Source organism: Pelophylax lessonae (genome assembly GCF_965119305.1).
Source record: "Pelophylax lessonae genome assembly, chromosome: 4".
NCBI lineage: Eukaryota > Metazoa > Chordata > Amphibia > Anura > Ranidae > Pelophylax > Pelophylax lessonae.
Window position 1 is genome coordinate 249,861,770 of NC_138771.1, and position 13,505 is coordinate 249,875,274.

At 42.3% G+C, this 13,505-nt stretch overlaps 1 protein-coding gene across 4 annotated transcripts in view; it reads left to right on the forward strand.

Annotated features, from left to right (window-relative positions):
- USP15 (ubiquitin specific peptidase 15) overlaps nt 1–13,505 on the forward strand; it is a 177,906-nt gene that overhangs the window by 131,460 nt on the left and 32,941 nt on the right. For all 4 annotated transcript variants that reach the window (XM_082254721.1, XM_082254723.1, XM_082254722.1 and 1 more), the window contains 3 exons: nt 1,154–1,269; nt 2,838–3,113; nt 6,960–7,030. In XM_082254721.1, the coding sequence (XP_082110847.1) occupies nt 1,154–1,269; nt 2,838–3,113; nt 6,960–7,030 (463 nt within the window). The remainder of the gene's footprint in view (nt 1–1,153; nt 1,270–2,837; nt 3,114–6,959; nt 7,031–13,505) is intronic.

Sequence of the window (13,505 nt, forward strand, 5' to 3'; positions counted from 1 at the left end):
ACAATATCTAGTCAGTATTTTCAGAACAAAAATCCTGTTTTGTAGACATGATTGATACAGCCTGGCAAGCACCTCTGTCCATGAAAAGCCTTTGTTGGTTTTTTGGGGTGTTTTTAAGTTTTTGCTTCATCCTTGAGTCAATAGTAGAGGGTCTGCTTTTTCAGAGTGTGTCATCTTCAAGCGTTTAAAATGTTGTTGTCATGTGGCATATCAAGACTTCTGAGAACTCAGTATAAATATATATATATATATATATATATATATATATATATATATATATATATATATATATATCTAAAAACTACAAAAACCATACCCCAACCTTTTTTGGCCAGTGGTACTGACAATAAATGAACACATATGCAGACAGCACAAGTACAGTAACTTGTGTGCTAGAAATTTTCTCTCAGGCACAATAGCAGCATTTTCCATTTCTTCTACAAATTCTTATAGATAAAACCCTAAACATAGTCTCCTGCATGTACTAATTACAGGGATACTAGATATTGTGACTCACATTTTCTGTTTAGCCCCCTTTTCCAAAATCAGTATGCACAGTTCACTTTGCAAACCATAATTATATTTTCAACTCTTAGCATATATTGGAAAGGCAGACAGATTCAGTTAAATGCACTCATATTTAAAAATAACAGACACCCAAATATCTATAGATTATTTCAATCCATGTTCCAACTATTTCTTTATTCCATGTAACTTTATATGGATATTGAAAAAAAAAAAAAAAGTTATTTCATGTTAATTTTTTGAGCAGTTAAAATAAAACTTCAATGCAATACAAACTGTTTCACATATCAAAGGCCCTGTAATTACAACAAAATTGTGATTTCCATACATTGTCTATATGTCGCAAGACGTGCGACACAAACAGTTTGTAGAGGAATTTTACAGTCCAGCAAAGGTTGTATAACAAGAAGAATAACTCCCAAAAATTAGGAAGCTTTTGGCTGTCATAACAATTTACCAATTTAGCTGTTGTTTGGATTTCAACTTTAGTAAGCTGGTAGCAGTTGATTTTAAACACTACAAAATGCTTAGATCTAGAAGGTAAAAAATAACCATAGTCTTAAATAGGTTAAATAGCAGTATATCTTTATTTAAATTCATGACTAATCTCTTCCCCCCTTTTTTGCAGCCGATATGTAAAAATCACCAGTGATGGTGAAGAAAATGATGCTCCACTGCACTGCAATAAAGAACATACTATTAATGGAAATGGTCCAAACGGAGTCCATGAAGAGGGCTCTCCAAGTAAGATTTGTGTTATGAGTGGTATTTGGTTTATTATTTATTAGGCTGGCTCGAAACATTTGAATTTTTTTTTCTGCTTTTAAATATGTGTGTTATGTTATAAAAATAGAATTACTGGTACAAGACACCTGCTTTAACCATAAAAAACAGAAAAACATCTTCCAAGTTCCTCTTTGCAACTCAAGAGCCACTCGTTTACTTTTACTGCACTTGGAAGTGCCACCCTGCTATCCGCTATGGTTTCCCATTCCTGTGAGCCTGGGAAAGCAGTGCATGGGTTCAGGATGACGAAAGGGATGATCTCAGGGATCATCGATCCTCCAATCTCCTCTGTAACTAATGAACCAGGAAGCGACAAGCATTTTGTCACTTTTCTCAGTTTTGGGTTCAGAGCTGTCATACCCCCAGCTGCTGTGGTAGTGGAGACATTACACGTTTAAAAGACCCCTGCCGTCTCCATAAAGAGAACCTTTCACCTGGCCAAGCTTTCACTTAGGTAGCTTGAGAGATCAATAAAGTTAAATGAAAAAAGTGTTAAAAAATGTAAATTCTAAAACAATTTGAAAAAAAATTAAAGCAACCCTATTTCCCTGTTCACACATGTAAATGCCAATGTGCATGTAGGTCATACACCGTACACAGCAGTTGTGCCACAAGTGAGGTATCGCAACAAATGTCTAGGGGGCATCACTTATGGTTAACTCTAAATTGATAAGCTGTAAAGGCTTTATCTTTAAATATCACCTATCCACCCACCCACCACCACCACTACCATAAAACAAAAACCACCACGCCAAAAAAAAAAAAATATATATTTATATCACCTATGGACAATTTTGGTTAGCTTAATCTGTCTCCATCTTATGGACGAGCACAATTTTATGGCTTGACGTGTTTGGTATATATTTACCTGGTGCAACCCAAACTTTTATATTTTTCAAAAAAGTAGGTATTATATTGTTTTTGTGGGTTTTAATATTCATTTTACGGTATTATTTACTGAAAATATGCGTTTGATAAACAGCTGTACAAATATTGTGTGGCATAAACAATTGCAAATACTACCATTTATTTTGCAGGGTTTCTGCAGAAAATAGGATTGTGTGGGGATTTAAAATATAAAGATTTTTTTTTTTTTTTTAGCAAAAAATGCAGATTTTAAATTGTGTGTGAAACAATTACAAAATTGTTTCAAACAGGAAGTGGTTAAAGAATGCTAAATAAATATGTACGCATATATTACCAAAGTGTATAATGTAAGGGGAGGTGTAGAACCCATCAGACACCTGGCACCAGCTTAATCCCAAGTGGAGCAGTAGCTGTTGCCTCAGAATTGTCACCTATAGGTATCTGCTGGTACCCAATGACATAAAGATTTTTACACTAGGTGACAGTCCTAAAATGTAGATGTACGTACAATTTCTGTTGTGACTTTGTTTTGCTTCTGCGTATCATCCTTTTTTTAGCTCTTTCTTTTCTCGGATTCACAGTGATCTTGCTAATTCTGTATACTGATGCATGTAAAGGGCCATTATTGATGGCATTGTGATAAAACTCTGTTTTTTAAGGTGAAATGGAAACTGATGAACCAGATGATGAGTCTAGCCAAGATCAAGAGCTTCCTTCAGAGAACGAAAACAGCCAGTCAGAAGATTCTGTTGGAGGCGATAATGACTCAGAAAATGGATTGTGCACTGAAGAAACCTGCAAAGGACAATCACTCACAGGGCAGAAAAAGCGCTTGTTTACATTCCAATTCACTAATTTAGGCAACGCTGACATCAGCTATATCAAGGATGACACTCGGTACATTCGATTTGATGATAGACAGCTCAGGCTAGATGGTAAGTCTCTGTTTTGTTAGAAACACAGCTTAACACTTGCTTGGCAACGCAGCAAGCTGCACCTCATTCATTTCATTGGAACTGTCAGTGTTGACCAATATTAGTTACCAAACGTGTACATTTTCTTTCTGCCATTGTCATGCATCTTTTCCACTGTCTGTGATTTAAAGAAGGCAGTTCTAATGAGATGCTTTGATAAATGAGGCCCGCTGTCGTTCGGGTTATCAAGAGGGAGATGCTGGACAGAAACCTACCACATTACTTTTTGGTGAAATTTCAACAAATGTTTTCTTTGAGTGGGGAAACTATCTCCACACTGGCAATTTAAAAAAAAATTACAACTGTCGAGAAATAATTCACTCAGGAACGTTCACTTCTTGGTCACGTGAACATATTGATAAAAATGGCAACTAGAAATGTCCCACATCCATTAGTATTACAACCTCAGAACCCATTTTGGTCAGACTACTGGTACATAAGATGACAAACACATGAATATTACAAAATGCAAAGAAATTTATTACAGAACTGATTTAAAATCACAATTTAAAATAACAGGGAATGATAGTCCCTTCAATGCAATATTGGTCATATACTAATAGCATGGTACATTACACCCATATTCGGGGTGTAACATGTTATGAATGCACTGGCCCCTGCTCCCCCTTTGTGACCCTGCTAGCTGTCAAAATTTAAGATGAAGCACTCATTCAAAGTGCTCTGTGAATGGAAAACGACAAGGTCTGGCAGTCTTTGCAGCTGTCGGCTTATAGTTTTCAATGAACGACTGCGGCTCTGTAAGCACAGTGGTAGTTCATTAATTCTTCCAGTCAGAATGTATCGGCTTCCTCGTATGAGGTATGAGCAAGCCGATGCACTGACAGATCTGCAGGAGACCTGCATGGCATCAGCAATCTGCTGATCGCTGGTGCAATGTTTTAGAGGCTCCAGAAATAAAAAATAATAAATGCACGTTTTTACCTGCAAAAAAAGGTGCTTTTATTATTGTCAAAAGGTGAACTTATCTTTTAAATCTTGGAGGTCCCCTGCACCTGGCGGTAGTGGGAGCCATTGCATGCACACACATGCTTGCTAAGAATGTGTCTTAATATCTGCAGAATAAACATGTTAAAGGGCTTTGCTGACATTTGGCCCCACTTTGGCAACCCCCAAACAGTGGGGGATGCTACAATTAAGGGCCTCCACATCAATTGGCACCAAGAGACTACCAGGTGGTATTGTAATGTTATCCAACTTTCTGAATATACTTCACATGAACATAGGTGACATCACAGATATATTAGAATTTGGAAGACCTGGGAACAGAGCTGAATCCAGAGGTGGTAATTCAAAGTTTGGTTTCATTTTCATTTTCTTTCTTTGCCACAAATGTCCCTGCTGATGCACAGTTTGACTTTGCTGGCAAAGATATTTGTTATGTTTAGGACACGCTGATAAGAATGGTACCACAGAATGCTTGGCCCTTATTTTTTATTCTCGTCATGCATCAATAGAAAAGAAAACTAATTAATAGGCACTCCAAGACATATCCCTCATAAGAAAAATAATTGATCTCAAGGCGTTACACAACACCGATGATCTAGGAGGGGGGAGTATACCAGTACAACAATACGGGAAGAAAAACTCAATAAAAGAAACTGGTTTAGTTACTCTATACCACCCAATCCATAATGAAAAGTAATATTCAAAGACTCACTAGAATAAAGGCATGTATACTTTAATGGATACCAAGGGGTACCAAAGGGTACCAAAAACAACTAACAAGACACACACATACATTTAAAAAGCAAACACCCCTCCCCAGCAATAAAGTATGTAGGACCCAAATAGCTAATATTGCTCAGCGATGTAGTCTGTATTGATCTGTGTATGGGTCAAGAGATCAGATGCTTGCAAACAAAAGGTTAGATTGGTGATAGATCCTTGTAAAAAAGTGCAATGGGGACCGTTGTATAAATCCTCTCAGGAAACTTGGTTCAAAAGGACAATTTAACTCTTAACTTTGCCACAACACCACCCTCCCCCCCCCTTTCTATGGCTTGGTGATATCTACTGAATGTATGGACTGCATTCGGGACTTGTGCTACTACTCTTGGTTCTCTTCATTAGTTTTTGGACAGTTCCTTTGATCATCTTGGACTCCTTACTTCATGGATGAGTATATCTCAATATTATCTCCACAGTCTGTGTTTGTTTAATGAAGATTTGCAGTACATGCCTGTGTTGTGCGAGGGAAGCTTCATGTGTGTATCCAGGTTTTTGACACCCTATGATGACTTGCCTTGTCCAGTGTCTTTTTATGCCTCCTCTAGACCACACACAGATGCCTTTCTTTCCTCTTCAGTACCTTGTGGATACAACTTTTCATCTATCAGGATTGTCTGAGATTACCCACAACTGTTTCAATCTATAAGTTAAATTGTCCTTTTGAACCAAGTTTTGTGAGAGGATTTATACAACGGTCCCCATTGCACTTTTTTACAAGGATCTATCACAAGTCTAGCCGTTTGTTTGCCAGAATCTGATCTTTTGATCCATACACAGATCAATACAGACTACATTGCTAAACAATATTAGCTATTTGGGTCCTACATACTTTATGGCGGGGGAGGGGTGTTTGCTTTTTAAATGTTTGTGTGTCTTGTTAGTTGTTTTTGGTACCTTTTAATGTTTTGACATCATGGTAGAACCTTTATTGGGTTGTGTATGTTTAGCCTAAGATTGTTCCATTAAAGTATACATGCCTTTATTCTAGTGAGTCTTTTATTACTTAGTGAGTCTGATTATTACTTTTCACTATGGATTGGGTGGTATAGAGTAACTAAACCGTTTTCTTTTATTGAGTTTTTCATCAATAGAAAAGGCATACCAAGCCAAATTGCTCAAAACACACTTCTGTATTTACTGAACATGGTGAAGCATTGACTCTGGTTTTGCCACCATGCGTTTTAATTTATTTTCCTGACCACCTATCCTAATGGTAAAGTTCTGGCAGTGTGGGAAGAACACATCTCAAGGCAGGATCCAAATGATCTTCACAGTCAGGGATTGCGCTCCACTTTTAAACATAGGTAGCCAGATAATTTGTGCAATTTGGATAAACCAACTTCAAGCAGAGCTCACAGTATATTATAAGATACCAAAATCACTCTTGATTTAAATAATACTAATGTAGCAAACCTATGTGCACTGACAGTAAAAACAAACACTCATACAGGTCAGCGGCTTTAAAATCTCTTGATGCTGTGACCTGTAGTCCCACACAGCACTTAAAAGGTATGCATCAGCTCACATTCATGGATTGATGAATATAAAACTGGAACAGCGAGGAGAGAGAAAGAGAGCACTATGTCATAAGCGGGGTTCCAGCCGTGGACAATTTTGGTAAGCCGCTGTAATAAACAGCTGATGCCCCCAAAAAAGAAACAAATGGAATGCTTCTCCCAAAGTTACTTTTTTGGCAGTATCAGCTGCACCCTTGGCAGAGGCTTCCTGTTCATTTATAAACTGAAGATGTTGTAAACAGTGTTTACTACGCTTCCTTTGTAAGTAAATCTAGGAATGATTTCATGGTAACCAAAATGACCATGAGCTTATAGCAGAAGGGGGAATACAGCAGACATCAGGCATCTTGACCTGGCCAACTGGAAGTGGATCTGTGCCACTATATGCCCCATGTCAATGGCAGCTAAAAGTTTAACGCTTTTATTAGTTATGCTCTCAATATATAATTTAATTTTAGTGTGACACCCATGTTTATTGCTATCTTCTATATACGTGTAAACTTATAGAAGAAAAACTGTAACTTAAAACTTGTTTCTCTAGAAAGCTCGTATCTTGCTTTGGACTGGGATCCCAAAATGAAGAAAAAATTCTTTGATGAAAATGCTGCAGAGGTAAGCAGTCACCATTGCAGTCCAAGAAAAAATGTTTAGAGCAAAATTTGTGGTTTCCCCTGCAATGGGACTTTTAAGGCACAACAAAATTATGAATGACAAAAATATTAAAATGTTTCAAGGTCACAGCCTCTTCATCAGGGGTACCGAGACCTCGAAACGCGTCGGGTTCTCACTGTAGATTGGTTGGTTGAGTTTGTCATCTGGCACATGTATCCATGCTTGCACATGTTTTTAATGTGGATTTAATAATCTTTTGTATAATTGTCATGTTAATAAAATTGTAGAATTTTAATATTTTTGTCATTCATAATTTTGTTGTGCCTTAAAAATCCCATTCCAGGGGAAACCACAATTTTTGCTCTATACAAAGGGATGTGGCACATTTTGTAGAGGACCCTAACATGAGCACACATTGACTAAGAAAAAAATGTTTTACCTAATTTAACAGCCTTGTCATAGGTATGGGCAATGCTCATACTATTGTACTTTATAACAAATACTTATTATATGCATCTGTTGTTCTTTTAATTCATCTTACTTTTTTATATGTATTTTGTACTGCTTCTCCCTGTGGTTTCAGATATTCATTAAGATTTGTGACGTGACATTTGCTTGGCTATGGCCTTGATTTTTGCCATTTGTTTATTGTATTTACTTCTATATAATTCACAAAACAAAGATATTTTCACTCTCATTTAACAGCCTTGTAACTGAAACAATTCAGAAACAAATAATGATGCTTAGAAATCGAAAATGTATTGTGTTAAAAAAAAAAGAAATCATAGTTGGTACATATCCAGAGGTTTTAAGGTAAACTTGTGCTTTATGCATGCAAATACAGGTTTTCTTTAACGACCTTCCCCCCACAAAGCAGCTTATACTTACCTATCGTTTGCTCGCCTGTGGCTCCATTTATCCACAGGGAGGAAAGCAAGACAGCCTTCTGTAAGCACAAGTCAGCACAAAGATGATTTTCTCCCCGCTGGAACCGGATAGTGGTGGGCCAAGCACCATTACTTTGACATGAAGTTAGTCACATGTTATGTCAAGCCTGGAATATAGTTTTCTCTTTCGTTCACTGACGGACACAGTACCTGATATTCATAACCATTTGGAATAATGTCCCCTGCAGGCATAGGGTACTAGGCAGAAAATAATTCTGGCTACACCCATGGGCAGTCCCAGGGGGTATATTCTCTCTCTCTACTATAGCCACTGTCTGATCGGGAGTAGGGACCTAGTTCCTTGCTGGGATCTTTGGTCCTGGCAACATTTATTAGATTAGGATTTTTTCCTGTGAGATCTACAATCAACTGCGGCACTGGGCTACAGGCTGGATAATCTAGATCCAGTGATCACCCCAGTCTGGCCAGCGAGCGCGCACAGACCTCAGCTCTGTGCTAGGTCAGCAGCAACATAGCCTCACTGGACGGGGGCTGATCTGCAAGTTAAACACCTCATGAGGTGAGTAGCTGTCCCCCCTCTTGCCCTGGAGGGTTTTGGGGTGGACGTGGGCCATTCCTTGGGACAATCGGACCCCCAGGTTCCCCTCCTTCCCACAGGCACCCCCCCTTGCCAAGTGCCTCACCCAGCCCCCCCTCCATTCTGTGGCTGTTTGGGTGGTATGGCCACTTTCCTGGGATGGCGACCAGACGATGGACTGTGCGGTTGGGGGTTGTACATGGTGGGGGCTCCCGCCAGGGCCCCCCCATCCTGCCTAGATCTGTCCTTCAGGCCTGGTTTCCCTCCTAGTGCAGCTATTTTGTTGTAGCCTGTGTGTTTCTATAGACGGCAGCCATGTTTGTGTGGTCCTGGGGCCATTTTGTGGTGGTTTGCTATTGGAAATAGTGGCGCCCATGACAGTAAAAAACCCAAAGAAATTCTTTAAATATATCAACAGCAAAAAAACTAGGGCAGAGCATATTGCACACATAATTAGCGATGATGGGAGGATGGTTACAGAGGACACTGAAAAAGCAACCGTGCTGAATTCTTTTTTCTCGTCAGTCTTTACGCAGGAAAAGGAAGGGTACACTGACCATGACTGTATGGTTAGTAGTAATACACAGGACTTGCCACTATGGCTAACAGAGGGGGAAATCAGGGAAAGACTGGATAAACTTAACACAAACAAATCACCAGGCCCGGATGGCGTACATCCGAGAGTACTCAAGGAACTCAGTATGGTTATATCTAGACCACTGTTCCTGATCTTTGCTGACAGTATTAGGACAGGAGATGTACCAGGGGATTGGAGGAAGGCTAACGTGATTCCGATATTCAAAAAGGGCCAGAGACATATCCCGGGAAATTATAGGCCTGTCAGTCTGACATCAATAATATGTAAACTTTTGGAGGGGATGATAAGGGACTATATCGTAGAGTATGCTAAAGACAACAACATCATCAGTAGTAACCAGCACGGGTTTACAAATGGGCGATCTTGTCAAACCAATCTCTTAGCATTCTACGAGGAAGTGAGCTGTGAGCTAGATAGGGGGAGACCAGTGGATGTGGTGTACTTGGATTTCGCTAAGGCGTTTGATACAGTTCCCCACAAGCGCTTAATTTATAAAATAAGGTCTGCAGGTATCGACAGCAGGGTTTGCTCTTGGATACGGAATTGGCTAAAAGGCCGTGTCCAAAGGGTAGTAATAAACAGCGCATACTCAGACTGGTCTGAGGTAGTAAGCGGGGTGCCCCAGGGCTCAGTCCTGGGACCAACCTTGTTCAATTTATTCATAAACAGCATTGAGGACGGGATCAGTAGTTCGTTATCAGTTTTTGCAGATGACACAAAATTGGCCAGGGCAATAACTGCACAGCATGAAGCAGATATCCTACAAAATGACCTGGACAAAATTACGGAGTGGGCAACGACATGGCAAATGAGGTTTAATGTGGAGAAGTGTAAGGTTTTGCACTTGGGGACCAAAAACATAAAAACACAATACACGTTAGGAGGGGAACCCTTGGGGGAATCAAAAATGGAGAAGGATCTGGGAGTCTTAGTTGATGATAGATTAGGCAACAGCATGCAATGCCAAGCGGCAGCTTCCAAAGCCAACAGAATATTAGCATGCATAAAGAAAGGGATGTATTCCAGAGATAAGACTATAATCCTTCCACTTTATAAAACTCTGGTCCGACCGCATCTGGAGTATTCTGTCCAGTTCTGGTCGCCAGTCCTCAGGAGGGATGTGTTGGAGCTGGAGAAAGTCCAGAGAAGGGCAACTAAACTAATTAGGGGGTTGGAGGACCTTACCTATGAAGAGCGGCTGCAATCGCTCAATTTATTTTCCCTGGAGAAAAGACGTCTGAGAGGGGACATGATAGCAATTTATAAATATCTTAATGGGGATCTCAGCTTAGAAGAAAAGCTGTTCATTCGAAGGAATTGCATGAGGACTCGAGGACATACAATGCGATTAGAGGAGAAGCGTTTTAACCTCAGGCAACGTGGGGGGTTCTTTACTGTTAGGGCTACAAGATTGTGGAATTGTCTACCACAAGAGGTGGTTTTTGCGGGTAGTATGGTGACTTTCAAAAGACTCTTAGACTTACATCTCAAGGATCAGGAGATTGAGGGCTATGTTAAATGATTACAGTCACACACACCTACACAGGTTGAACTGGATGGACTATTGTCTTTATTCAACCTCACCTACTATGTAACTATGTAACTATGTAAGTAGAGCCCTGTGGGCAGCGATTTCGCTGGTGGGAGCTTCTCCTCATCCCCTGGTGCTGACTCCTGGATCATTTTACTTCCTGATCGCCGCACGTGTAATGCAGATTCCCCTAGTGGCTGCAGGTGCCTGTTTCTGTGGGTTGTGAGTCTGGTGGGTTCCTCTCCCTCTCTGCCGAGGATCACTTGGTGCATGGTATCTGGCGACCGGGTGATGCTGCCAGCGTGGTGGGGATTGTCCCTTAGCAGTGTTTTTCACTTTTTGTGGGTTCCCCCTGGTCACTCATGGAGTCTTTGGCGCACGTTTCTCCACCTGAACCATTCAATTATCTGTCTCACCAGATCCTGAATCTGATTCGGCTGCCGCAGACGTGGGTCACCCTGCTGGGTCTGCAACCACACGCCTGGAATCCTCTGATAGTGAGGATGATTCCTCCACGTCTGCGACCGCGCACCAAAAGGCGCTGGTGGATGCACTGATTGTATCTGTACGTGAGACCCTGAAGATGGAGGACACAGCTGAAGCTGCGACGGAGGCACAGGTTCCCTTTGGCACTCACAAGCCATCCAAAGCGGTAAAGGTTTTTCCTTTCCCTGCCTATTTTGACAGAATTGTCGCTAAAGAGTGGGGACAGCCAAAGTGTCCCCGTGGGGTCCCTAAGCGCTTTACTAGGCGTTACCCCAATGATGATTCCCCTTTTAAGAAGTGGACTGTGCCACCGGTGATGGACCCTCCGGTTTCCAGATTAAACAAGGCAACTATGATTCCAGTGGAAGAGTCCCTGGCCTTTAAGGATCTGGCTAACCGGAAGGGGAAGGCTGTGGCCCGCACTATGTACACTCTGTCTGGTTCGGCAATGAGGCCGGTATTCACCATTGCCCTAGTGTGGCAAACTCTGACCGAGTGGGCTAAGCTCCTACACCGTGACATAGAGGGGGAACAGCTCCCCCCTGCCTTTGCTGAGCTGGCGGACCAGCTGGTCCAGGGGCTGCAGTTTATCTGTGATGCCTCTTTGGATGCTGCTCCCCTGATGGCTCGTCTCTCTGTTTTGGCAGTGGGCCTTCGGCGTGTGTTTTGGCTCAAGTGCTGGTCTGTGGATCAGACTTCAAAAAGGGCCTTGACTGGTCTTTCTTTTCAAGGAGATCGCCTGTTTGGAGCTACCCTAGATGACATCAGTAAAGGTCTCATGGGGGGGGGGGGTCAGTACCTTTCATCCGCAGGCTACTAAGGGCAAGGAACCTCGTCCTAGACGTGGGCCTTCCTTCTCAGCTCATAAGAAGTTTTTTCATCCCTCAGGGTCGACTGGCAAAGAGCGCACAGCCTTTTCTGGAGGATCCAAACGAACCTGGTCTGGCAAGCCAAGATCGGGCTTCTCCAGTCCCGTGGACAAGGTTTCTTCTGCATGAAGGTGCGCCCTCGCCTGTATCATGGGTGGGGGGATGTCTTCACTGGTTTCCTGACCCGTGGACTTCCCGGGTGCAAGATCAGTGGGTCCACAAAGTCATTCGGGTCCGGATACAAGATCAAGTTTCGCTCCCCCGGCAAGGTTTTTTCCTTCCAACTTGCGCCTGTCCCCAGACCGCTTACAGGGCCTGTTCGGGGAGGTACAAGACCTGTTCCTTCAAGGGGCGATTGTCCCAGTTCTGACCTCGGAACATTTTCAGGGTTTTTACTCAAACCTGTTCACAGTTTCCAGGAAGGAAGGCAAAAGGAGTCCAATCCTGGACCTCAAGGCATTAAACTGCTTTGTGCGGGTACAGAAATTCAGGAATGGAGTTCATTCGACGGTGGTGGCATCCCTGCGTCAGGGGGATTTCCTCACCTCTATCGATATCAAAAATGCCTACCTTCACATTCCAATATGTGCCAGTCACCGGCATTTTCTCCGCTTTGCTGTGGGAGAGGAGATTATCAGTTTGTGGCGTTACCCTTTGGTCTCACTTCTGCTCCTCGGGTCTTCACAAAAGTGTTAGCCTCGGTGCTAGCTTTGCTACGCCAACAGGGGATCACGGCACTGGGCTACTTGGACAATTTCCTTCTGCGAGCCGAGTCTCCCTCTGCTCTGGTGGAGAACCTGGAGATCACAATACAAACTCTGCAGGAGTTAGGCTGGATTCTGAATTTTCAGAAGTGTGCTCTGATTCTGTCCACAAAGCTGGACTATCTGGGCCTGACTCTGGACTCGGCATTAGCTAGAGTGCTTCTTCCTCTGGACAAAGAAATTTTAGGCTGCAATTCGCATACTGCTGTCCAACAAATGGTCATCCCTCCGGACTTGCATGCGGGTGGTTGGACTGAGGTGTTGACCTTCAACGTGGTTCCGTTTGCACAGTTCCATACCAGGTCCCTGCAAATAGAAAATGTGACCAAATGGGACAAGACTCCGTAGTCTCTGGACAATCAGACCTGGCTTAGTAGAGGCACAAAGGAGTCCCTGATATGGTGGCTTTGTTCTCCAGCGCTTCAGCTGGAAAAATCCTTCCTCTCTTTGTATTGGACAGTGGTCACCACGGATGCCAGCCTGTCCGGCTGGGGAGGCGTCTTCAGCAAGCATTCTGCTCAGAGAATCTGAATGCTGGAAGAGTCCAGACTCCGGATCAATGTCTTGGAACTTTGAGCAATCAGACTGTCTGGACCGTTGGACAGATCGTCTCCAGGGTTGTCCAGTGCGCATTCAATCGGACAGTGCCACAGCCGTGGCTTAATTGTGGAAAATTGGCAGACGGATTATCTCAGTTGGCAGACGTTAAACTACGGGGTGTGGTCCCTTCCTCCACAGGTGT